At 32.9% G+C, this 25,613-nt stretch overlaps 3 protein-coding genes across 5 annotated transcripts in view; 2 read left to right on the top strand and 1 right to left on the bottom strand.

The window, feature by feature from the left end:
- LOC120330061 (polypeptide N-acetylgalactosaminyltransferase-like 6) overlaps positions 1-25,613 on the bottom strand; it is an 87,047-nt gene that overhangs the window by 5,403 nt on the left and 56,031 nt on the right. The window contains exons 3-12 of the mRNA XM_039396876.2: positions 7,833-7,909; positions 7,237-7,389; positions 5,975-6,141; positions 5,281-5,408; positions 4,729-4,853; positions 4,038-4,175; positions 3,488-3,605; positions 2,565-2,687; positions 1,785-1,840; positions 706-828 (exon numbers count right to left, since the gene is read on the bottom strand). Of these exons, the coding sequence (XP_039252810.2) occupies positions 706-828; positions 1,785-1,840; positions 2,565-2,687; positions 3,488-3,605; positions 4,038-4,175; positions 4,729-4,853; positions 5,281-5,408; positions 5,975-6,141; positions 7,237-7,389; positions 7,833-7,909 (1,208 nt within the window). The remainder of the gene's footprint in view (positions 1-705; positions 829-1,784; positions 1,841-2,564; positions 2,688-3,487; positions 3,606-4,037; positions 4,176-4,728; positions 4,854-5,280; positions 5,409-5,974; positions 6,142-7,236; positions 7,390-7,832; positions 7,910-25,613) is intronic.
- Positions 10,501-13,040, top strand: LOC120330065 (uncharacterized). Of its 3 annotated transcripts, XM_039396882.2 has the most exons (6): positions 10,508-10,647; positions 10,898-11,031; positions 11,152-11,225; positions 11,306-11,374; positions 11,443-11,523; positions 12,154-13,036. In XM_039396882.2, exons 1-6 carry the CDS (start codon positions 10,522-10,524, stop codon positions 12,309-12,311), a joined length of 642 nt encoding a protein of 213 aa, XP_039252816.2. In that variant the 5' UTR covers positions 10,508-10,521; the 3' UTR covers positions 12,312-13,036. The 3 variants fall into 3 exon arrangements, with proteins under 3 accessions (XP_077975037.1, XP_039252816.2, XP_039252819.2); XM_078118911.1 differs by lacking the exon at positions 10,898-11,031 and having other exon boundaries at positions 10,501-10,647; positions 12,154-13,040; XM_039396885.2 differs by lacking the exon at positions 11,443-11,523 and having other exon boundaries at positions 12,154-13,039.
- On the top strand, positions 16,849-19,509 carry LOC144411718 (uncharacterized). The gene is made up of 6 exons (XM_078118253.1): positions 16,849-17,128; positions 17,391-17,524; positions 17,641-17,714; positions 17,791-17,859; positions 17,940-18,020; positions 19,061-19,509. Exons 1-6 carry the CDS (start codon positions 17,009-17,011, stop codon positions 19,210-19,212), a joined length of 630 nt encoding a protein of 209 aa, XP_077974379.1. The 5' UTR covers positions 16,849-17,008; the 3' UTR covers positions 19,213-19,509.

The raw sequence follows: 25,613 nt of genomic DNA, 5'->3' as shown, positions 1-25,613 counted from the left end.
TGCTAAAATTGTAAAAAAAAAAATGTAAAACAAATAATTGAAATGTGCAACGGAAGGTTTAGGCCTGTGTGTTAGAATATAGTAGCATGTTACTAACTACTGCTCCTTTCCATGTACACATATACCAATGGATCTAAAATGCATGTGATTTTTGTTGTAGACCAGGGGTGTGCAAATGGGTGCTATCGGGCCACAAACTGGTCCGCAAAGTCATTTAGTGTGGCCTGTTTCAACACCTAAATTTTTCCCCATCAAGCATAAAATCCCAATCTGAAAATTTAAGGTTTAAAAGGGCTCTCACATGAGTGAAAATACATAATGATTTTTGCGTTAAATCTTTCATCGTTTTGCCCAATGCCTTTATTACTGAATGAATGAAAGGCTGAGCGAAAGCCACATTTTCTTCTTTTGCCTTTCTCGTGGCTCTCGGGTTGTTGCTAATTTTTTATTTCGTTCCATTTATAGATAATTATTTTTTTATGTGGCCCAGCTAGATGTCTGAAGTTTGTTACATTGCCCACCACCAACAACAAAAAATGTAGCACACCCCTGTTATAGACTATTTTTTGGGGGGGAGTCTGACTTTGGCAGACAAAAAATTTCAAAAGTGTGCTGAAAGGTTCAGTTGAGAAAATAGATGGAAAAATTGACTTGAGTGAGCACAATGATTTTAGACTAAATACAACAAAATTACTCAATTGTTACCTTGGAATATCATATGCAATGGTTTCCATGAACCATTTAAATGATCGACATTGCAATTGCTTTCTTAAAGCTTTTTGCTCCGTTAAATCTCCAGCATCTATTCCTCTTACTTCCGGTTTACGTCTGAGAAGAACAGAAATAATTCATAACAATGTAAAGCATTCATAATTGGACCTACTACTCTTGCAATTATCAATAACACTCAAATGATAGACATACTATGATTTTTTTCAATAGTGAAACATCAATAAGGCGTGAATAGATACTTTATTTGGAATAAACTTATGGAGCTCCGATATTATTTTCAAAGAGAGTATCCAAGATACTAAATAATTACACTCTAAAGATTTGGTTTCAAAATTAAATTTTCTGAAGTGAACAAACATAAAAATGATAACTTCCATATTGAGCATAATAAAGTAGCAATAGTTACGAAACAACAGTATTCCAGAATAAAGTAAACAATCATCATTATGTATGAGCTGAGAGGAGCAAAAGATAAAAAAAAATTGGCTGTGAAGCAGGGATGGCCAAACTTGGATAATATATTATTCTGAATGCATTTTGAAAGAGTTTGAAGTTGAAAATAGAAAAAAGTTAAGATAGAATTCACGTATTTATCCCAGAGGAGAAGAAAGCTGATTAGACGGCTTAATCATATGGCGAACCACGGCCGTTACCAGTCCAAGTTAGTTAGACAATTACTCGTTTTCAGATGCATGGACTTGATGGTGGTGGAAGCTGTAAGCGACCAACAGTTACGCGAACAACCCTACCCGCACATAATTAATTCTGTGTAGGATTCGAACCCACACAGAGTGATCAGAGGTGCGTTGGCGAGCGTATTCCTAACGCTTTGCATCATGCTTCACACTGCTGAACAGAGTTGAAGAATGTTTGATTGGTTCTTGTTTCTCAATAATTTTAGAAATTGAAGAATCCTTTTCAGTAAAATTGTTATACTCCAAATTTGTACTTGTAATGAAGCTATTCCAAATTATTTATACAATCAAGTTTTAAAGTTTAGTATGTTTCATACATCACTGCTAATAAGCCAAAGATGTAAGTCAGCAACTTACTTATAGTAATATTCTGCATATTCATCCCACCATGTGTCAATGACTCTTTTGTAGTTCTGATAAAAACAATAGATTGGTTACTTTATCGATGTAGCTCGTACATGGTGATTCCCCAAAAAACAGAAGCCAAATATGTCTTGATTATTTTCAAGAAATGGAGAAAATTTAATTTGTAAACAATTGAATATTGTTTGTGTATAATTTCAGTAATCCAGGACACTTCGCACAAGTTATGTTCTCCTTAAAATATGTGCCAAATAACCCAGGTTCTTTTTTGCAGATCATCCTGTGAAAAACCAACAGGTTATGAGTGTTTTGATACCTAGGTGCAGTTTAACATGTTCGCTGTAAAAGAATTCATGAAAGATATCATAGCTATTGAAGAAAAATTTATGTGTAATATCAAACAATGCAGCCTCATCAGAAACTTTCCAATGTTTCAAGTCATATGATTAATAAAGAATGTTATTTGCCAAAACCATCATTTTCTATTGTTTTCAAACCCAAGTACATTAAATAGAGTTTCACATACATAGAGCATAGAGCACATAAAAATTGACAGCTTCCAAAATTCACTCGCTTCGGTCGCTCAAATATTACACATCAATAATTTTTATTCTCTTTATATTTCGTCTGACGCCATCTATAACCTATCAAAGCGCTTGCTCTAATACTAGTATAATTATTCTAGTTATCCAACCAAAAAGCAATAAATTTTTTGATGTTTACCCATTACACATGACTTCCAAACACAAAAACAATAAAATAAATGGTCCTCACCCTCGATACCGCATCCCTAGGTACATATGAAGGTGGCGGATTTCCACGCCACCCTGGTAGTCTATATATGTGTCCAACTCTTGAACATGGCACAAATAAAAGTTGACCACCACACATCCACAACTGAAAATTTTGAATTGAAGAAAGTTATGTAATCTATCTAATTGTTGATGCATAATGTCTTTTTAAAGTTGGATTTAAGACAAAATCTATCACTATTAACTACACTGGAAATAGGCAGAGAATAAAAAGATATTCGTATTTATTATTTATCCTGAGAAAGGACCATAGATGCCTGTTTAGTTATTAATTCAGATTGAAGGATGGAAATTGTTGGAGAATTAATCCCTCTAGACCAGTGCTTCTCAAACTTTTTAGTTCGGAACACCCAGGCTTTTAAGTCGCCTTGCAGAACAACAGGAAATCAGAAGGTGATTGGTTTTACAAATATGTATGGCTGACACAAGGCCTATCCGCCTATTTAGATTGCAAGGCCTGTCCACCTGTTTGTTGTCAGTTGGGAGACAAATTTACGACCAAGAGCCGCCGAAGTTCCGTGGACCACAGTTTGAGAAATGCTTCTCTAGATGAATGGACTTGAAAGTTAGAAATCATCACTGATTGAATGAGAAATCGTGACTGATCAGCGGCCATGTGATCACCTTCTATGGATTTAATCTCACCATGCGAGGAAATTGGATATTCAAGAATAATAGGCAACTGACGACTCATATATGCCACAGAATAACAAATTCAAAACAAATATATTTCAGATAAATCCGTCATTTACTATCTATTTCCTGATTGGATGATTTTTATTCTCAGATTTTTAAATAATTTTCTATGTAACATAATCAGACCACAGACATTTACCCGACCGTATCATTAAATATTAAATTAGAAATCTATTTGTAAGTAAATACCTTGTATGAAATTTCAAAGTTTTCACCTCCCCACACTTCAAGACCATTGTCATACATTCCAATCTCATAAAAATATTTTCTATCTATCGCAAATAATCCTCCAGCCATTGCGGGTGACCTGAACAATAATTGTAAAAAAATACAGAATTAGACACTTGTCATCTACAACAGGAGTGTGCAACCTTTACTACAGGAAGGCCGGATACAAAGAACTGGGTGGGCCGCACCTTTATTTAACATGGGCTTTCCAGAAGTTGGAAAAAAAATATATTCCGCGAGCCGCACACCATTCGAAATTGGCACTTTTCCGCGGGACGCAGGTTGCACACCCCTGATCTACAATATACATTATCGATATCTTAGCAAGAACCGTAAATTTAGATAATTTTCAAGAAATTTGAATAATTTGGTACTAACATGTTCAAGCTGTCTTCAAGTTTTCAATATGTGAATGATGAGGATTTATGTATTTGTTAACTTACATGTTATAATCAAAATAAATTACAGAATAAATAATAATATATCATGAACAATTCAAGTTAAAAATTACCTATATGGTTCTGTCAGATGTTTTCTTCTGGCTTTTTCTCTCTGTGTCAATGGAATTCTCTTCCACTGAAAAGTCCAATCCCAAGCACCTCTAGCAAAACCATCATGGTCTCCACCAGCTTGTTCCGTGAAAGTATATCTGGGAGGCAAACAAGAAAACCATCATGAAATTGAACACGAAGATCCATAAAAAATGCAGACAGTCGTATCTATCTTAATAATGAGTTGGGTTGCGTGTGACTAACTCCCTATCTTTCTTCTATGCTTTTATGGTAGTGGATCCATATGCATATAATGCCGTAGCAGCAATAAATACGACTATACTATGCCATTCATGAGTCCTGCTGCACACTAACACAAATGTATTTCTGTAACGTTTCATCTGAACAAAGTCAGACTTGCCCAGACAAGCAGTTTACAACACTCTTATATTGAATAAACAGACCAAGAACACCAGAGCATGAGGAATTTACCTAATTATGTTAGACCACAAGTTAGGGTTCTCTGGTCCATCTCCCCTTGTCCATCACCTCAACTAGGGTGTAACATTTGCATTTGCAATGTTGATATAAAAAGATTTTAGTTGTTTCAAAAATAGTGTGGATTCCTACACATGAATGACGTCTTGTTCATAGCAAAAAATTGATTAAAAAATTCAATTTTTTCCGGTACAGCAAAAGAAAACTACTTACTTGTTTCCATCAATCACATCAACCAATGGTACAGTGCATGCTCGTCTATCATTCATAATTGGAGTAATTAATGGAGGCAACCAGTTTGGTCCTACTTCACAGTGAGCATCAAGATACACAAGAATCTGAAATTTGAATAAAAATGAAATTTTGCTGAAAGAATTTGCTCACAGATACTCAATCAGAAGTGGAGGAGACTCATTTCAGAACAAAGTTACAGGCTCCACTGAAATTGTTCTATGATTTCATTTCAGTTTTAATTCATTTCAATATTTTAACTTGTAGAGATACAGAAATTAAAAGTATAAAAATACAGTAAAATCACAGGCATTTCATGGTAATTATAACCAAACCTTTAAATTATCAGATGAAATTTAATTTCAAAAACCCTACCGAGGTATGGATATTGAATATTATAGCCTACTATGTATAGTTTGAAAAAACAATCATTACTAGGAATATTATTGAAGTGAATTTTTATATAAGATACCAAAAAAGAGTGACAAAGTGAGTACACTTGTGGGAATAGTACAAGATATTATAAAATCCTACATCTCCTGTAGCTTTCTTGCCACCAATACTCCGGGCTCTAATAAGTCCTTCTCTCCTTGAATTTCTGTACAATTTCACCAATCCATTGAATCTTTCCAAATAATCTGAAAGTTGTTTGCCCAAATGTGCTGGAGGTATAAAAATGAGAAATTTAATGTAAAACGCAACAACACATGACACTCGTTATGTCCCAAATGAAAAGCTACTAAAATAATTTTGGTTAATTTGATAATATTGATATGATCCACAACTGATGACAATTCTATTAAAAAATGACATAAGTTCAAGTTTAATTTGAATCCAGAAATGAAACAGTTTGCTGAAAAGTTATTATTTAGTCATACATAAAACTGCTTTATTAAAAATTGGGATACCTTGAAATTCAAATATTCAATTTACAGAATTGTCTGACCATTTAGAAATAATAATTTTTTGAAATGATTTTGGACGTAGGCAGACTTTTGCCAAGGAAATAAGAGTATGAAAAGATTAGACAAAATGAATGTCAATTTCAAGAACTCTAATTAAATCTATACTACATAATAGAGATAATATATGTAAACATTGAAAAGTACTATATATTTCAGGTACTACATTTATTTGTTTTAATTTGTGAAACAAACAATTTTGAGAGGCAATTCCAGTAATCTGTATTTATTTCACCTTACTTGAAAATATAGACTGTACCACTTACGTTTTTTACTGCCATCATCAATCATAACAACCTCGTGAAGAAGTTTTCTTGGAGTTCCATTGATGACGCTGTGAACAGTTCTGACGAGAGGAGACCAACCTTCATTATGGAAGACAAGAACAACACTGACCGAGGGTAGATGAGCTGGATAATCCCAATGTTTACATCTAAAAACAAAATATAATTGGATCACATAAATTTAAAAACAGAGTGAAGTGAAAATGACCCCATTTATGGGACCAGAAGTGTACATATGGATCATTTTGTTATTATGTTTTTCTAGTTAAAATTCTTTTTCTCATTCTTGTTCGTGTTGTTACCGTATGAAAAAATCGCTTTTCTCATTAATCACTGGACCAATAGCTTCGAAATTTTCAGTGATTAAAGATTGTATCTTTCTTTAGAAGGCCTATTCTTTTTTTTGCTATGCAATCTGATATTTCACCAAATATTTAGCTGTTTTATTTTTATTCATGGGAACATGTTTTATGACATCGTCATGGCTGGTACGTGTAGTCCACTGTTACAGATTGCATACCCGTACCACATCGCTTTGGCCTTCTTGTCCATATATTTGAGCATTGCTGTCATGTTTTTATGTGTGTGATAATTCAAGTAATGCACTACATAAACATGGCCTGCTGACATCTACTGATCATATGCAGTATGGTGTTCTGATTTTTAGATTTTTGCTGCTTTTAAGACACTTAGTAAATGTTTAAGTAAATAAAGTTTAAGACACCACTTCCTTATTACTGAGTTGGGTTCCTCACAGTGAAAATTATGGTAATATACACTGTTTTTTCAAATATTAATCGATAAGTATTTTTGGACCAGATAAAAACAGTAATAAAAAGTTTTTTTTGTAAATTACCGGTACTAATATTAAAGTAATATTCAAAATTCGTTTATCAATGCGTCAAAATATTATCAATTTTTTATTTAAACTTTTAATAAAATAACAAATGCCAGTAATGACGCAATATGACTCATATTTGAAATATCATCTATAAATATTAGTTATCTTTAGACATCATATAATCGATAAAAAATTTTAAATTTCACAAAAAATTGTCTGCCATAATTTAATCAATATTCATATGCATAATTTAACATTTGAATACATTTTAAGTTTTTTCATGCATTTATTATTACATGATTAGAATTGGCCAACCATGCTGCACAATTATATTATACAGTTCAAGATCGGCCAAGGTAACTGATGAAAGAGACAAGTTTGTCTAAAATCATAAACAACATACTGAGGGTGTCGTAAGTCTTTCGGTGCTCTATCAAGTGAAATTCGATCACTTGCAACTAAGTTGAATCCAAATTCTCCAATTGCTTCTTTAACACTGGAATCTAAACTTTTGTCTAACTCCACAGCTTCACCATATTCACCTGCACCGGCTCTCCTGAAAAAGTATAGTCATATAAATATTTTTAAATTACTGTAGGCATCATCAACATTTGATGATTTATTCCTACAGAGAATAATTCATAACAATAAATATGTTTCATAATTATAATCCTTTTTCTTTAAATAATGATTTGTATAAAAAGAATAAATAAAAGGCTTTCCCGTTAGACATAGTTAACCAAGTTACGAATACTCTATTACTTGAAAGTTTGAAGCGTTTTATTGTTGCGATCTGTCGCTATATTAAAATTAAGAAAACGATGACAAAAAGAAAATTTTGTCAGATATTTTGTATGACCAAGTAGCCCACACAATTCCTTGTTGTTGCATATACAACATTTGAAGTAAACAAATCCTTGAAAAGTTATGTTTGACTAATATTGTTAATAGCTACAACATGTAAGTTGTAAAAAACAGATATATAATTAAGGAACCTACTTTTGCTCAGGCAATTCTTTCTCATAATTTCCAATGTTATCTGAGACAAAGATAGGATATTCATAATCTGATGGACCCTGAAAAATAGCATAGCAGAATATGTATATACAATAGCCCACAAAGAAATTCGAAATAACAGGAAATTTTAAGGTAATAATATCTGAATAACTGTTTTAATTAAGTTTATTACATCTTTACTCCACTGTAATAAAGCCACTGTACTAAATAAACTACTACATTTTACAAACCCCAATTTTTTTTTTCAATTTAATAAACTCTGGGTGTGGGGATGAGTGCAGCTGTTCAGTCTAAAGCAATTACCTACAATGCAAGCATAGTTAAGCCATGTTTGCTGAGTGACACATATTAATAGCATCTTATCATTGGCATAGTATAACCTCATGATAATAATTTATTCTAAACAAAGCAAAACCTTTCCAGCAAAATTGATATAGATAGCTAGAACAATGTAACGTATTATAATAAGTACAACTAGAAGTACCCTGCCAATATTGTTTATTGAGCTTTGGCATTGGAGCAGAACTTTTATAGTTACAAGTTTTGTGTGATCCATAAGAACAGGAATGAGGATATATGGAACGAGGAAACACAAATCTAGGTTAACAAATGCTTTTTTTATTTCACTTATCATCTTCTATGCCACAAGCCCATTTATGGTTGTATGTTAAATCCTCTATGCTGTGTGTATTATTAAAAGCCACCTAGTAAAGCAATTCATATATTTTGTGAATCTATTGATCCTTTTTCAACCTCCTCTGTCATGACTGTGACATGCATGTTCCTGAAAGCCTGACAGTATAAACAAAAAAGTCACGTAATTTACGTCTTGTTTATAAAATATAGAATCATCATACAAGTCACAAACACATGCAGAATGCAAGGCTTGCAATGAATAGGATGTATTATGACTTGGTTAAGTAAGGATGGTAACTGTGCAATGTTTATTAAAAGATTAGATGTTAAGGATAATTCTTCACATTGCTTCCCATTTAAACATCGACTTACACCGAGTAGCCTAAAATGTATATGAATCATATTAATAACTCATTATTTCTAAATAGCCAGTATAAGAAGATATATGATGGTGGATTCTTTCACTCACATGCAGTAGAATAACCTTAACAAAAATACAATATTTCCCAGCTAATGAGTTTGGACCACAAATAAGATAAGGCGATTTTTAGCATTGAATATCAGGATTTTCCATACTACTACCAAATTGGTCAAGCAAAAAAATCAATTCTTGTTCACCAGTTGAAGCACCAAAGCTCGCTCATAATTTCATTTTATATGGAATCAGACATGACCTGGTTCTAGTCAACCCCGAGTGCATGCGGACAAGGATTAAGTTTTTCAAGTTAAAATTCATTTTGACAATGATTCTTCCATAAAAACTGATGTTGGGCATAAAATTTTTAGGACACAGGCGACAGGTCAACGACTTCATTTTATGAATGGCCATATCTAATGTTGTTGTGAGTTGGCAAATACCAATTTTGGTGGAAAGCAGGACCAATGCTGCAAAAAATCACAAACATCTTCATTAGCAGACAAATGGCAAAGTTCAAGCATATATCGATTTTCATGATTAAGCAAGATAATAACGCCAGGCCATCCTTCAACATTTAATTACTTCCAAAATAACATCAATTCATTGACAGAATAAATTTGATATTAAATACAGTATTTTCCGACTAAGATAAGTCTACCCGGCGAATGAGACTATGTTTATTTTTAGCACCGAAATGTTTTTTTCTATCTAAAGGTAAATAAAGACAGTAGAACGAGATGTTCTGCTGAGCACCAATATGCGCTCATAATTTATGTGGTTAGAACCAGGTCATTGCTGTTGCAGTAGAATAATACTCACAGAATTAGCTATTCCTAATAATAAAGCAGTAATTAATCGATACAAAGATACCAGCAATCATTTTGAATGGACCTATTAACTGGAAAGTTAAAATAACCTGTGGATATGGTGAAATAAGTACTTCATTGTACATCCATGGCTTACCGAATAGACATAATTCACTTCATCTTGTGATAGCCGTTTTCTTTTTGAAGCACCGATTCGGATATAAATAGGGAGTGCCTTATCGCATTAGTGATGATTGCTATTAATTTTTTGGAAAGAATATGACAAGTGAATGTAAAATCTCGTGTTGCATAAAGGGGTTCAACTTTCTCTCAGAGGTTTTCAATATGAAACGCTTCTTGCACTTTGCAAAGCTATCTTAATGTTTTCCTGCATATTGAATTTAAATAAACAAATTGACGTCATGATCACATTTTTTCAGACATTGCTCATATAGGCCTATAAAACTGTACTGCCGGAAAAAAAGCTTGTCACATAAAGTTCCAGACAGAGTCATGACAGGGATTCATTCAGACTGATGGTTTTATGTCTTAAGACGAAGTAACAGACTTATATTTGTTTGTGTATTATATACACTAAAACAAAAAATTTTCACACTCAGAGAGCTAGCTGTGATTACAACAGAGTACAGTAACTTTCCAAATCTATTAGTTTGAATGATGATAGAATTACATTACAATCCTCAAATTAATATTTAAAACAATAAAATACTGAAAACTGTGATGATAATTAAAAAAAACAATTCCTTCATTTCATTATTCATATAGGATTTAAATATCCAAATTGAATAAAATGAAGATGTTTATCTTAAAAAAGGGCAGGTACATTTTGCTATTGATGTTGGTTCAAAGTTTTGAATTCATTCAGACTAAACAATGCAACATTCCAGAAGATAATGAAGATATTGACTGGGATAATGTGAGTACATGCTTTAAATTACAAGACTTTTTGTAAATGCAGATTGATCATTCATTATCTCTCTGTAACAAAACATCAGTATTATATACATCAGTGTGTTAAGCATAAGCATATATACATTTGCTTATCAAGCAGAATTGTTTTCTTTGTTTTGACTCAAAGTATTTCCCAATCTTTGAAAGCTCACCATACTAAAGAATATTACCAGATCACTTATATTTATGTACATTTACTATGCTTCTAAAATTAGTTTTCTGAAGCCTGGTATGAAGTTCTCCACACATTTGACCCAGTAATGGATAAAGATGTATTTGGAGCAAAACTACACAATTTTACTAAAACAAGCACAGGAATGAACTTGATTGTCACAGAACTACACAAGAAGTAGGATATTTTTCAATTGAGAAATGCTTAACACAATGCTTCATTAGTCAAATTAGGTCTTATATTAATAAATTGACAAACTGTAACCAATGATGATATAATGCTAACTTTATATTTTAGTTTTCCTTCACAAACTTATGCAGTTCATCATACACGAAAGAAAGCAGGTATCTACAGAGCGGCAAAGAATGATGGTATATATTTTGAATAAACTTTTTTATCAAAATTGGCATAATATTCTAGTCAGAAAAATGAATTTTTTTTTTGAAAACAGAACCAGCTATCAAAGCATCACAATCTTTAACTCCGGAGGGTGGAAGAAGTGAAGATGCAGCGAAAATAGGTAAAATTGTTATTAAAAGTAGAATGTTATTTGATCTTCATTCTATATTTTTATTTCTTGATATTCAGATGATGCTCTGTTCAGTGGTGATTTTCTGATTTTAAGTGATGAGGAGAATTATATGATTAATGCATTCTGCAGCTATGCAGGTATATAAATAAATACTGTATCACCATCTTATGCAACGAAACTATGGTAAGAGCAATAGTAATGAGCATTGTTCTAAACTAAAGCAACTGTGATCAAGAGTGCAGGTAGTATCTTTTGAGGTGTGATGTGATATGCTGGAATTAAAACGTCGATTCAATTGTGCAATGCGCAACATCGTAAGGCATTTGAAGAACCAAAAATTATGTGTCGTTAACAGCAAAATGTTGTTTAATAAATTGCATTGTGGCTTGTATATCATCTCACAACAGTGATAATTTTGCTTTATGATTGCTTCAAAGTGAGAAAAGTGAATACGCCTTCTTTTATCGATACATGTCTAGAACAAATTTTCATGTGATTCCTAATATTGATTGTGATTCCACAATCGTTATTGAGGTTTTTGTCAGTCAAAGAAGAAATATCTTTGTGTGATATAATTTCACACCACATTATTTTGGATCTTCCTCAATCGGCAATTCTAATAAATCAGTGGTTTTCAACCTTTTATGGCTACTGATGATATGGTCTATAAATTTATTATAGTAATGTTGCCAGCATTTTCACCAAAATATGACATGTAAAATTTTCCCACTGCAGTCTTAATTGTAACCTGTACCAATGTATTTCAGATGAATGGGTTGTGTGGGTGGCTTTCCCATCTATGAATCCAACAATTCAGCAACTCACTCTGATGTGGAACAAACTCATGGAAAAACAAATCAATGTACAACTTTACCTTTCAGAATCAGTTAAACATCCAGAGAATTTCATGGGTTTTAATAGATGAAAATTCTATGAAAATTGCAGATATAATTATGTCTATCATGTATTTATCTACTACATCAACTTATATAATCAGCAATGTTTGCAATATATTTGCCTGTTAATTCATCAATAAAAATTGTGGATGTGAAAAGAATTTATTTCAGACAATATTCAAAAAAATTTATTTAAAAATCAACTATGCAACAATGCAACAACAACAATGCAAAGTAAAATTTTGCATATATGTCATAAGCCTTGAAAATGTTTCGGAATCTATTTATTAACGGTAATAATTGCAATAAAAAATCTATCTAGTCTCTCGTTCTTTCCATGATTAATGCTTTCTTCAAAGTTGACAAGATTCAAAAGCCACAAAATAGTAATGTCGTAAGTAGCTATCAAAGTGCAAAGATTTCTGATGAATTTATAAATTATTCAACTGTTGAATAGCTCATCTGATGCAACACTTTCAATTATAATGGTACACTGAATCAATACTAGAAGCATATCTAGCTGTGAATATTATTTTAACACCCCTTTGTTCCTAACTACAAGTACTAGCAATTCTTCAACGTTTTTAGATGAGTGGTATTTATGAACCTAAACTCAACAGTTTTTCAGTTCAAATTTACTCAAAGGAGAGTCACATGCACTCACTCAAAAACAAAGAGAATTAATCTCTGAAAAGTTTATATACTTCATGACAATACAGTTAGAAAACAGCTATGACAAAGTGACTTCACATAACTTGAAAATTCTCTGCAAAATTGTCAACTTTTTGGTCTGGCATGTACGCTAATAGACTTTGGGTTACAACTGAAAGCTAATGAAGTTTGATGACTAAAAACATTTAGGACCAATTTCTGAAAGTTCAGAAGATCACATCTCAAATAAGCACAAAAACACAAAAAATTTGCTACTTTTATGAATACTTTTAGCAGGTTTATTACTATATCAAATGCGCACAAGCCCAGTGATTTGTGCAAATTAAATTGTGACGATCCGTCCAAGTTCGTCTGTTTTTTCATTCTTCCCATCGACAGTGATATTATTAGAATTAATATACCGATTGATTGACAAAACGCTTGACCTCCAGTCTCCAGTGATATTAACCTACAACGCAAGCATAGTTAAGCCATGTTTTCAGAGTAACACAAATTATTTGCATCTATCATTGGCATTGGATAACCTCATGATAATACTTTATTCTCAACAAAGCAAAACGCTTCCCGCAAAATTGATATAGATAGCTGAAAGAATGTAGCAAGTAGTATCCATTATAATAAAGTTTAAATAAGTGTAACTACAAGACAATGTGTTTTTTGTGCTTTTTCATTCTCTATGAAGTGTGTGAGCAGAACTTTTAGCGTTACAAGTTTTGTGTGACTCAGTGAGAACTGGAATGAGGATATATCATTATATCATACAAAAAACAAAAATCCATAACAAATGCTTTCTTTAATTCACTTGTAATCTATTCTATGTCACAAGTCCATGTGCAGCAATTCCATAAAGTAGTTGAAAATTTGGTAAAAATTATATCTTGCGTAATTGAAATATTAAACTGCAGAAAGTGTAGGACATATCTTGGAAGTTTTTAAAATCGCATGAGAAGGCACAGATAGGGCTCAAAATAATTGTTTTTTCTTCAGCGGAATAATTGATGGTTTTCTGCCTAATTATCTTCAGTTTTGTAACATAAACTCTCATGATATTTATGTTACCTTAAAATGTATTTGTTTAACCAAAGTATGTGTTAAGTTTTACTTCTGATATCTGTGCTTAATCTAAATATTGCACTGTGCACTATTGGCAACACTGGGCTAAACAGAGTTGATGGAAATTTGCCTCTGTGACGCGTCACTCCGTGACAATTTGTCAACTTTATTTTAATTATCTGATATATTTCAATAACTATTTGCCTCAAAAACTGAGACGTCACTTTGGGGGTCGGGGCCCAATAATTTACCAATTTGGCAGTTGATAGTTGCTTGTTGTTTATTCGCAGTACTTCAAGAGATCTCGTCACTCCGTGACGTCACGGAGTGACAAAAGTATGCCATTTTTTTCAAAATATTATTATTCTGTACGCGAAGACAGAAGTACTATAATATTGGGTTTAACCTGCAAATTCTTCCGCTTTGCCCTCTTCTTACTTTCGATCTTACCCACAAGGAAACTTGGAAGACATGATTAAATGGCAACTTTTTTAAAACTGTCAGTGACCACAATATTTGACCTAATATGTGCCGGTTTTGGACAATATGAAAGAACTTATTGTAGACTGCAATTACAAAAATATGTGATCTGTTGGAATGGCAGAATAACTATGGCAAAATGCATTGATTTACAATATAATTTGACATTTTTATAATTCACAAACAATATTAAATCTCAAGTTTCAACATCGGTATCTGGATTTTGGTTTATATTCATTCATCGGGTTAACTCATAGGATGCGAAAAATCATGAAATGTAAAAGAATTAAGATGTGTTCGTCAAAAATTGAAGATTGTTCCAATTAGAAAACGCCAGTGCATCACTCATTGTCACCAATAATTCTTTTCATGTGCCAACTATATCATAAAGCTGAAAAACACAAAAATGATGCAATAACTACGGTAGTTTTCGCAGTGACATATTTATCACTGTCTTCTTGTTCTGAATATGCAGATTAAAAATACTGTGTTTGGGGCCTACTGCTGCTATGTGTGCTTTGCAAGCAGACGCAAGTACTACCTAACAAGAGAGACTTCAACGCAAGAGAAAAAGTTTCTATGGTTAATAAATTAGACCTCTAAATTACAAAAATCGTTGAATGGTGCGAAGATGCTTAAATTGAATTGCATTAATGAATCCTCCAGATTCTATATTTTGAATTGCCCATACTTAGTCATGTCACTGCAATAAGATTCCAAATACATAGGAGTGGAATAGTTATGTCTGTTTCATGCTGGCTGTGCAACATGGCTTTTTACTTAACTATACAGATTATTAAAGTTAGTGCAATCGTTTAGCATATTAATATGAGGGAGACACAAGCAGAACGACAAAAAATATCATGTCTCCTAATTTTTTGTTCAAAAGTTTTTCTAATTTCAAACAAATAACCAATTTTGACTACTCACAACTAATTGTTCAACTTTCTTAATACCATTTAATGATAAGGAATTTTTGTCACTCCGTGACGTCACGGAGTGACATGCGACTAGTTGGGCTGTATAATTGGGCTGCTTCCTGAAAAATGCTTGTTGTACAATAAATTTGGCACAAATGTAGGAATTAATATCTCTAGAATACAGAGACAATATACCGAAGGGTTTATCTTGTGATAGCCTTTTTCTTTTTGAAGCACCGATTCGGATATAAATAGGTAGAAGCCTTATCGCATTAGTGATGATTGCTATTAAATTTTCAAAAAGAATATGACAAATGATTGCTGGTAGTATGAGGTCAAATATATACCAGTAATCATGACTGGCAGACCGTGTTGTGTCGAATACATATATATTAAACCAAATATAAAATTAACACAAATCATGCTTGAGAAGATTTTGCGATAATAAAAATAAGCATAGCCCACCAATAATTAGATGAAAAAACTTGGGTTCAGAAAAGCGTCATAATAGACGAAAAATACGGTGAATGTAAAAACTTGTGTTGCATAAAGGGATTCAACTTTCTAAGAGGTTTTCAATATGAAGCGCTTCTTGCACTTTGCAAAGCTATCTCAATGTTTACCTTCATATTGAATTTAAATAAACAAATTGAAGTCATTGATCACAGTTTTTTCAGACATTGCTCATATAGGCCTATAAAACTGTACCGCAGGAGGAAAGGCTTGTCATATAAAGTTCAAGACAAAATGAAGAGTCTTGGCAGGGATTCATTTAGACCAGGGGCGTGCAACCTTTTTTGTAGTGGAGCCAGATATCGATACCTGGGTAAAACCGCGGGCCGCAGACACAGAATAGTGTCTTTTTGTTATTGATCTCATGGCATTATTGGAGGTCCTTGCAGAAATGATGGGTTGAAACGCAAAAGTGTTTGATAACTCCCATTCAAATTTAAACAAATTGAGTGAGAAATTAGCTGCTGGATTATTTTCCTGACTACCTTTATCCAAATTTGCTTTAATGTAAGTACTAGTAATTTGATATTTATTTCCAAGTCTTTTTTTTTCAGGCGGTTTTATGAGGCCCACTTTAGAAAAAATATGTTGAGCCGAAATTGTAACGCCATATGAATAGATAATAATTTGGACTCGGATATAAGCTTTGCCACGCAAAGGGAACCGGATTGAAATAAATTAAAAACTCATTCCACTGGCTGGACACCATTTAAAGTTAGCACTTCTCCGCGGGCCGCACAATTTTTTCTTGCGGGCCGCATTTGGCCCGCGGGCCGCACTTTGCACACTCCTGATTTAGACTGATGGTTTCATGTCTTACACGAAGTAACAGACCAATATTTGTTTGTGTATTATATACACTAAAACAATATTTTTTTACACTCATAGAGATAGCTGTGATTTCAACAGTGTACAGTAACTTTTTCAATCTATTAGTTTAAAAATAAAACTACATTACATTAAAATCTTCAAATTAATATTTAAGAGAAACAATACAATACTGAAAACCGTGATGATAATTGAAAACAATTCATCTTTCATTTCATTATTCATCTAGAATTTAAATATCCAAATTGAATAAAAAGAAGATGTTTATCTTAAATAGTGGCAGGTACATTTTGCTATTGATGTTGGTTCAAAGTTTTGAATTCATTCAGACTAAACAATGCAACATTCCAGAAGATAACGAAGATATTGATTGGGATAATGTGAGTAAATTCTTGAAATTCATAACTTTTGAAGACTTTTGTGAAGTAGAATAAAAACATGGTATTATCTCTCTGTAACAAAACATTAGTATTATATAAATCAATGTGTTTAGCATAAGCATATATAAATTCGTTTATCAATGAGAATTGTTTTCTTTGTTTAAATTAAAATTATCGCCCATCTTTGAAAACTCACTATATTGAAGAATATAATCAAAACAGTTATGTTCATGTACATTCATTATGCCTCATCCACTGACAGTTTCCTAATGCCTGGTACGAAGTTCTACATACTTTTGACCCAGTAATGGATAAAGATGTATTTGGTGCAAAACTACACAATTTTACCAAAACAAGCACAGGAGTGCAAAAGATGGTCACAGAACTACACAAGAAGTAGGATATTTTTTACATGAGGGATAGTTAACATATTGCTAAGTCAAATTAAGTCTAATATTAATCAATTGACTAACTGTAACTAATTACAATATAATGTTAACTTTATATTTTAGTTCTCCTTCACAAACTTTTACAGTCCACTATACAAAAAAGGAAGCAGGTATCTACAGATTGGCAAAGGATGATGGTATATATTTTGAGCTAACTTTTATTTTAATAATATTCTAATAAGAAAAATGAGATTTATTCGAATTTTCAAACAGAACCATCGTTCCAAGCATCACAATCTTTAACTCCAGAGGGTAGAAGAAGTGAAGATGCAGCGAAAATAGGTAAAAATGGTATTGAAAGTTATTAAAAGTAGAATGTAATTTGATATCTTCATTCTATATTTTTATTTCTTGATATCCAGATGATGCTCTGTTCAGTGGTGATCTTCTGATTTCAAGTGATGAGGAGAATTACATAATTTATGCATTCTGCAGCTATGCAGGTATATAAATATTACTGTATCGCCATCTTATGCAACAAAACTATGGTAGGAGCAATAGTAATGAGCATTGTTCTGAACTAGAGCAACTGTGATCAAGATTGCACCTAGTATCTGAGCATTGTTCTGAACTAGAGCAACTGTGATCAAGAATGCACCTAGTATCTCTTGAGATGTGATATGCTGGAATTAAAACATTGCTTCAATTGTGCAATGCGCAACATCGTAAGGCATTTGAAGAAATAAATATTGTGTGTCGTTAACAGCGAAATGTCGTTTAATAAATTGCATTGTGGCTTGAATATCATCTCACACCGGTGTTGAATTTATTTTATGATCGCTTCAAAGTGAGAAAAGACGATACACCTTCTCTTATTGGTACATGTCTGAAACAAATTTTCATGTGATTTGTAATATTAATTGTAAAAAAAATCAATGGACGATTCATACCCTACACTCATTTATTAACATCGGAACCTGGGACATGGATGTGCAATTAACAGACTTTTGTACGCTGTCATTATGTACCTTTCTGTCTTGTGTATCACACCTAAGTTTTCATTGTATATTTATTTCATGTCTATTGTCCTAGTAAAATGCAGCAGTCCTAAACTGTTGTTACGCATGTGAAGGGTACATATCGCACAACTGTGTCCGGAAAAGTAAGATCTTGAATATGTCTTTCTGAGTATTATTATCCAGATGCTGTTACATTTTTGAGGCAAATAAACAGTATGAGAAGTATACACATACGAGTACTCTTGCTGGATTACAATCAACAATCGCACCTTCATATTTTTTGCTGATAAGTTATTAATTTTTTGTCACTCGAAGAAGAAATATCTTTCTGTGATATAATTTCACACCACATTATTTTGAATCTTCCTCAATTATAATAAATCAGTGGTTTTCAATCTTTTATGGCTACTGATGATATAGTCTATAAATGTATTATAGTAATGTTGCCAGCATTTTTACCAAAAAATGACATGTAAAATTTTCCCACTGCAGTCTCAATTCTAAACTGTACCAATGTATTTCAGATGAATGGGTTGTCTGGGTGGTTTTCCCATCTATGAATCCAACAATTCAGCAACTCACCCTGATGTGGAACAAACTCATGGAAAAAGGAATCAATGTACAACTTCATCTTTCAGAATCAGTTGAACATCCAGAGAATTTCATGGGTTTTTAATAGATGAAAATCAGTACAAAACTGCAGTTATTATTATGTGTATCATGTATTCATCTTCTACATCAACTTATATAATCAGCAATGTTATGTCCATTTTATCCCTATATATTTGCCTGTTAATTCATCAATAAAAATTGTGGATGTGAGAAGAATTCATTTCAGATTGTCATCAAAATAAGTAAATTTATAAATCAACTACTGTTTATTAACATAGAGCAGCAACAACACGGAGAAAAAAATTTTGCATATATGTCACAAGCCTTGAAAATGTTCCTAAATTAATTTATTAAAGGTAGAACGTGCAACAAAAAATCTATCCAGTCTCTCGTTCTTTTCATGATTAATGTTTTCATTAAGGTTGACAAAATTCAAAAGTCACAAAATAGTAAGTTGAAGTCACTCAGGGGTAATATTGTAAGTAGCCATCAAAGTGCAAAGATTTCTGATGTATTTGTAAATTATTGTCAACTCATCTGATGCAACACTTTCAATTATCGTGATACTTCAAATAAGAATCTTTAAATCCATACTAGAAGCATATCTAGCTGTGATCATTAATCTTACTCCCCGTTGTTCCTAAATACAAGTACTAGCTATTTTTCAACGGTATAGATGAGTGGTATCTATAAACCTAAACTCAAACAGTTTTTTAGTTAAAATTCACTCAAAGGGAAGTCACACGCACTCACTCAAAAACAAAGAGATTTAATCTCTGAAAAAAATTTATATACTTTATGACAATACCGTAAGAAAACAGCTATGACAAAGTGATTTCACATAACTTGGAAATTCTCTGCAAAATTGTCAACTTTTTGGTCTGGCATGTACGCTAATAGATTTTGGGTGACAACTGAAAGCTAATGAAGTTTGATGACTAAAAACATTAAGGGCCAATTTCTGAAAGTTCAAAAGATCACATCTCAAATAAGCACGAAGACACAAAAAATTTGCTACTTTTATGAATACTTTCAGCAGGTTTATTACTATATCAAATGAGCACAAGCCCAGTGATTTGTGCAAATTAAATTGTGACGATCCGTCCAAGTTCGTCTGTTTTTTCATTCTTCCCATCGACAGTGATATTATTAGAATTAATAGACCGATTGATTGACAAAACGTTTGACCTCCAGTCTCCAGCGATATTAACCTACAACGCAAGCATAGTTAAGCCATGTTCTCAGAGTAACACGCATCTATCATTGGCATTGGATAACCTCATGATAATACTTTATTCTCAACAAAGCAAAACGCTTCCCGCAAAATTGATATAGATAGCTGAAAGAATGTAGCAAGTAGTATCCATTATAATAAAGTTTAAATAAGTGTAACTACAAGACAATGTGTTTTTTGTGCTTTTTCATTCTCTATGGAGTGTGTGAGCAGAACTTTTAGCGTTACAAGTTTTGTGTGACTCAGTGAGAACTGGAATGAGGATATATCATTATATCATACAAAAATCCATAACAAATGCTTTCTTTATTTCACTTGTAATCTATTCTATGTCACAAGTCCATGTGCAGCAATTCCATAAATTAGTTGAAAATTTGGTAAAAATTATATCTTGCGTAATTGGAATATTAAACTGCAGAAAGTGTAGGACATATCTTGGAAGTTTTTAAAATCGCATGAGAAGGCACAGATAGGGCTCAAAATAATTGTTTTTTCTTCAGCGGAATAATTGATGGTTTTCTGCCTAATTTTCTTCAGTTTTGTAACATAAACTCTCATGATATTTATGTTACCTTAAAATGTATTTGTTTAACCAAAGTATGTATTAAGTTTTACTTCTGATATCTGTGCTTAATCTAAATATTGCACTGTGCACTATTGGCAACACTGGGCTAAACAGAGTTGATGGAAATTTGCCTCTGTGACGTTAATTATCTGATATATTTCAATAACTATTTGCCTCAAAAACTGAGACGTCACTTTGGGGGTCGGGGCCCAATAATTTACCAATTTGGCAGTTGATAGTTGCTTGTTGTTTATTCGCAGTACTTCAAGAGATCTCGTCACTCCGTGACGTCACGGAGTGACAAAAGTATGCCATTTTTTTTAAAATATTATTATTCTGTACGCGAAGACAGAAGTACTATAATATTGGGTTTAAACTGCAAATTATTCCGCTTTGCCCTCTTCTTACTTTGGATCTTACCCACAAGGAGGAAACTTGGAAGACATGATTAAATGGCAATGGCAACTTTTTTAAAACTGTCAGTGACCAAAATATTTGACCTAACATGTGCCGGTTTTGGACAATATGAACGAACATATTGTAGACTACAATTAGAAAAAATATGTGATCTGTTGGAATGGCAGAGTAAATATGGTAAAATGCATTGATTTACAATATAATGTGATATTTTTATAATGCTCAAACAATATTAAATCTCAAGTTTTAACATCAGTATCTGGATTTTGGTTTATATTCATTCATCGGGTTAACTCATAGGATGCGAAAAATCATGAAATGTAAAAGAAATAAGATGTGTCAAAAATTGAAGATTGTTCAAATTAGAAAACGCCAGTGCATCATTCATTGTCACCAATAATGTGCCAACTATATCATAAAGCTGAAAAACACAAAAATGATGCGATAACGAGTTTTCGCAGTGACATATTTATCACCGTCTTCTTGTTCTGAATATGCAGATTAAAAATACTGTGTTTGGGGCCGACTGCTGCTATGTGTGCTTTGCAAGCAGACGCAAGTACTACCTAACAAGAGAGACTTCAACGCAAGAGAAAAAGGTTTTCTATGGTTAATAATTAGACCTCTAAATTACAAAAATCGTCGAATGGTGCGAAGATGCTTAAATTGAATTGCATTAATGAATCCTCCAGATTCTATATTTTGAATTGCCCATACTTAGTCATGTCACTGCAATAAGATTCCAAATATATAGGAGTGGAATAGTTATGTCTGTTTCATGATGGCTGTGCAACATGGCTTTTTACTTAACCCTTTCCGTGCGGTGGGCACGTATACGTACCCACGACAAAACTCGCTAGTTTGCGGCGGGTACGTTGATGTACTCCACTGTTTTATTTAGCAATCGGTCGCAAACTGTTGGTCTAGTTTTTCCGGGTTTTAGTTTATTGATAAGAAGCCTTCTTCGAGATTAACATAAGCGACGGTAAATCTCGCTTTCGTTTACCATGGGAGTTTTATTTGCGGCGGAACGAGGGAGTGTTTTTGATTTATGCAAATTTCGGTGTTTTTTGGGTGGTAATAGAAGACATATTATCCCTTCCATCTACCAAAGTATTTTGAGTTAGATAACGAAATTGCTACAGTAATATTATGCTATTGTTTGCCAACCAAGAAGCGGTAACAGTAAAGGATTTAGCGAATATTTCTATTTTTTATCACGGCTTGAAGTTTCAACACCCAAGAAAAAAAATGTCTTTTTTCTATCCTGTTTGTGACTCAGACCACCCCTTCTGAAAAAAAAAAAAAATTTCAATCGCCAATTGCAAGCTCTTTAAATAAGCTTTCCAACGAGCCGTCAGTGGGCAGCAGAGGATCATTACTTTTTCGTTAGTCGATCGATTAGTTGTGGGGGTACAAATGCATAAAGTCGGCGTAGCAAATACGATTATTTAATAAAAAATAAAAATCGCATGGAAAGGGTTAACTATACAGATTATTAAAGTTAGTGCAATCGTTTAGCATATTAATATGAGGGAGACACAAGCAGAACGACAAAAAATATCATGTTTCCTAATTTTTTGTTCAAAAGTTTTGTAATTTCAAACAAATAACCAATTTTGACTACTTACAACTAATTGTTCAACTTTCTTAATACCATTTAAATGATAAGGAATTTCTGTCACTCCGTGATGTCACGGTGTGACATGCGACTAGTTGGGCTGTATAATTGGGCTGACCCCTGAAAAATGCTTGTTGTACAATAAATTTTGCATAAATGTAGAAATTGATATCTCTAGAATACAGAGACAAGTTATTATATTTAATATGTCATGAAGCTTATACGAAATTTGGTTGATATATTGCAGTCATTTTATGCATTCAAGAGTGACATCACTTGTTTTGTGTTACTACTACCAATTGGCATTCTAAAAATAGCAAATCACCAAGAGCTTGATATAGTAAAATTGTTTGAATGTGCGAAATGTCATTTGATGGAATGACATTTATGGAATTGCTGTGTGGTACTTGTATGTTGCATGTTAAAATACTCATTGAAATTTGGAAAGGTTCTATATTGTGTGTATTATTAAAAGCCACCTTGTACAGCAGTCTTCCATATATTTCGTGAATCTATTGATCATTTTTGACCTCTTCTTCCATGAAGCAATGCATGTTCCTCAAAGCCAGACAGTATAAACAAAAAAATTACGTATTTTATCCAGTCTTGTCAGCATCATCACACATGTACATGCACAGAATGCAAGGCATGCAATGAATAGTCTGTTCTATGACTTGGTTAGGTAAGGATGGTAACTGTGCAATGTTTATTAAAAGATTAGATGTAAAGAATAATTCCTCACATTGCTTTCCATTTAAACATCGACGTACACCGAGTAGCCTAAAATGTATATGAATCATATTAATAACTCAATACTTCTAAATAGACGGTATAAGCAGATACATGATGATGGATTCTTTCACTCACATGCAGTGGAATAACCTAATAAAAATACAGTATTTCCCGGCTAATAAGTTCAGCCCACAAATAAGATAAAGCCAATTTTTAGCATTGAATATCTGGATTTTCCATACTACTACCAAATTGGTCAAGCAAAAAAATCAATTCTTGTTCACCAGTTGAAGCACCAAAGCTCGCTCATAATTTTATTTTAATTGGAATCAGACATGACCTGGTTCTAGTCAACCACGAGTGCATGCGTTATTTTTTTCAAGTTAAAATTCATTTTGACAATGATTTTTCCATAAAAACTGATGTTGGGCATAAAATTTTTAGGACACAGGCAACAGGTCAATGACTTCATTTTATGAATGGCCATATTTAATGTTGTTGTGAGTTGGCAAAATACCAATTTTGGTGGAAAGTAGGCCAATGCTGCAAAAAATCACAAACATCTTCATTAGCAGACAAATGGCAAAGTTCAAGCATATATCGATTTTCATGATTAAGCAAGATAATAATGCCAGGCCATCCTTAAACTTTTTAATACTTCCAATAATACATCAATTCATTGACTGAAAAAATTGGATATTAAATACAGCATTTCCCGACTAAGATAAGTATACCCGGCAAATGAGACTATGTTTATTTTAAGCACCGAAATGTTTTTTTCCATATAAAGGTAAATAAAGACAGTAGAACAAGATGTTCTGCTGAGCACCAATATGCGCTCATAATTTTATGTGGTTAGAACCAGGTCATTGCTGTTGCAGTAGAATCATACTCACAGAAATAGCTACTCCTAATTATAAAGCAGTACTTAAGCGATAAAAAGATAACAACAATCATTTTGGAAGAACCTATTAACTGGAATGGTAAAATAACCTGTGGATATGGTGAAATAAGTACTTCACTGTACAACCATGGTTTAGTTAACAACTGTGCTGTCCAGCCTGGTGTTGTTGAAAATACCGAAGGGTTTATCTTGTGATTGCCTTTTTCTTTTTTAAGCACCGATTCAGATATGAAATAGGTGGAGGCCTTATTGCATTAGTGATGATTGCTATAAAATTTTTAAAAAGAATATGACAAATAGTAGCCGGTAGTATGAAGTCAAATATATAGGCTACCAGTAATTGTGACTGGCAGACCGTTTGGTGTCGAATACATATATACTAAACCAAATATAAAATTACCACAAATCATGCTTGGAAAGATTTTGCGATAATAATAAATAAGCATAGCCCAGCAATAATTAGATGAAAAAACTTGGGTTCAGAAAAGCGTCATATTAGCCGGAAAATACGGTGAATGTAAAAACTTGTGTTGCATAAAGGGATTCAACTTTCTCAGAGGTTTTCAATATGAAGCGCTTCTTGCACTTTGCAAAGCTATCTCAATGTTTACATTCATATTGAATTCAAATAAACAAATTGACGTCATGAATCTTTGATCACAGTTTTTTCAGACATTGCTCATATAGGCCTATAAAACTGTACTGCCGGAGGAAAGGCTTGTCACATAAAGTTCCAGACAGAATGAAGAATCACGACAGGGATTCATTTAGACCAGTGGTTCTCAACCTGTGGTACGCGAAAGCTTTTCAAGTGGTACGCGAGCAGATTTGAATTATTGCAACAATTAGCCTTTCAGTTGGGTAAAATATGACGGCAACGCTTTATCTTCCCTACTGTATGTATTCGCTGAGCGTTTATGGATGTTTTCCCAAGCTTCAGTTTCCTTGTTTATTTCCGTAACTATAACCAATCAGCAATAGGTCAATATTGA

The sequence above is a fragment of the Styela clava genome, chromosome 12 (genome assembly GCF_964204865.1).
Source record: "Styela clava chromosome 12, kaStyClav1.hap1.2, whole genome shotgun sequence".
NCBI lineage: Eukaryota > Metazoa > Chordata > Ascidiacea > Stolidobranchia > Styelidae > Styela > Styela clava.
Note: the sequence above shows the minus strand (reverse complement) of the source record. Positions and strands in the feature narration are given on the sequence as shown.

Bases quoted from the DNA above. Each gene is read 5' to 3' on its own strand.
- LOC144411718 (XM_078118253.1), top strand. From the start codon at position 17,009: ATGTTTATCTTAAATAGTGGCAGGTACATTTTGCTATTGATGTTGGTT. The intron at 17,129-17,390 runs GTGAGTAAATTC...ATCCACTGACAG, and splicing joins AAGATATTGATTGGGATAAT to TTTCCTAATGCCTGGTACGA. The intron at 17,860-17,939 runs GTAAAAATGGTA...CTTGATATCCAG, and splicing joins TGAAGATGCAGCGAAAATAG to ATGATGCTCTGTTCAGTGGT.
- LOC120330065 (XM_039396882.2), top strand. From the start codon at position 10,522: ATGAAGATGTTTATCTTAAAAAAGGGCAGGTACATTTTGCTATTGATG. The intron at 11,032-11,151 runs GTAGGATATTTT...TTTATATTTTAG, and splicing joins GTCACAGAACTACACAAGAA to TTTTCCTTCACAAACTTATG. The intron at 11,524-12,153 runs GTATATAAATAA...AATGTATTTCAG, and splicing joins TGCATTCTGCAGCTATGCAG to ATGAATGGGTTGTGTGGGTG.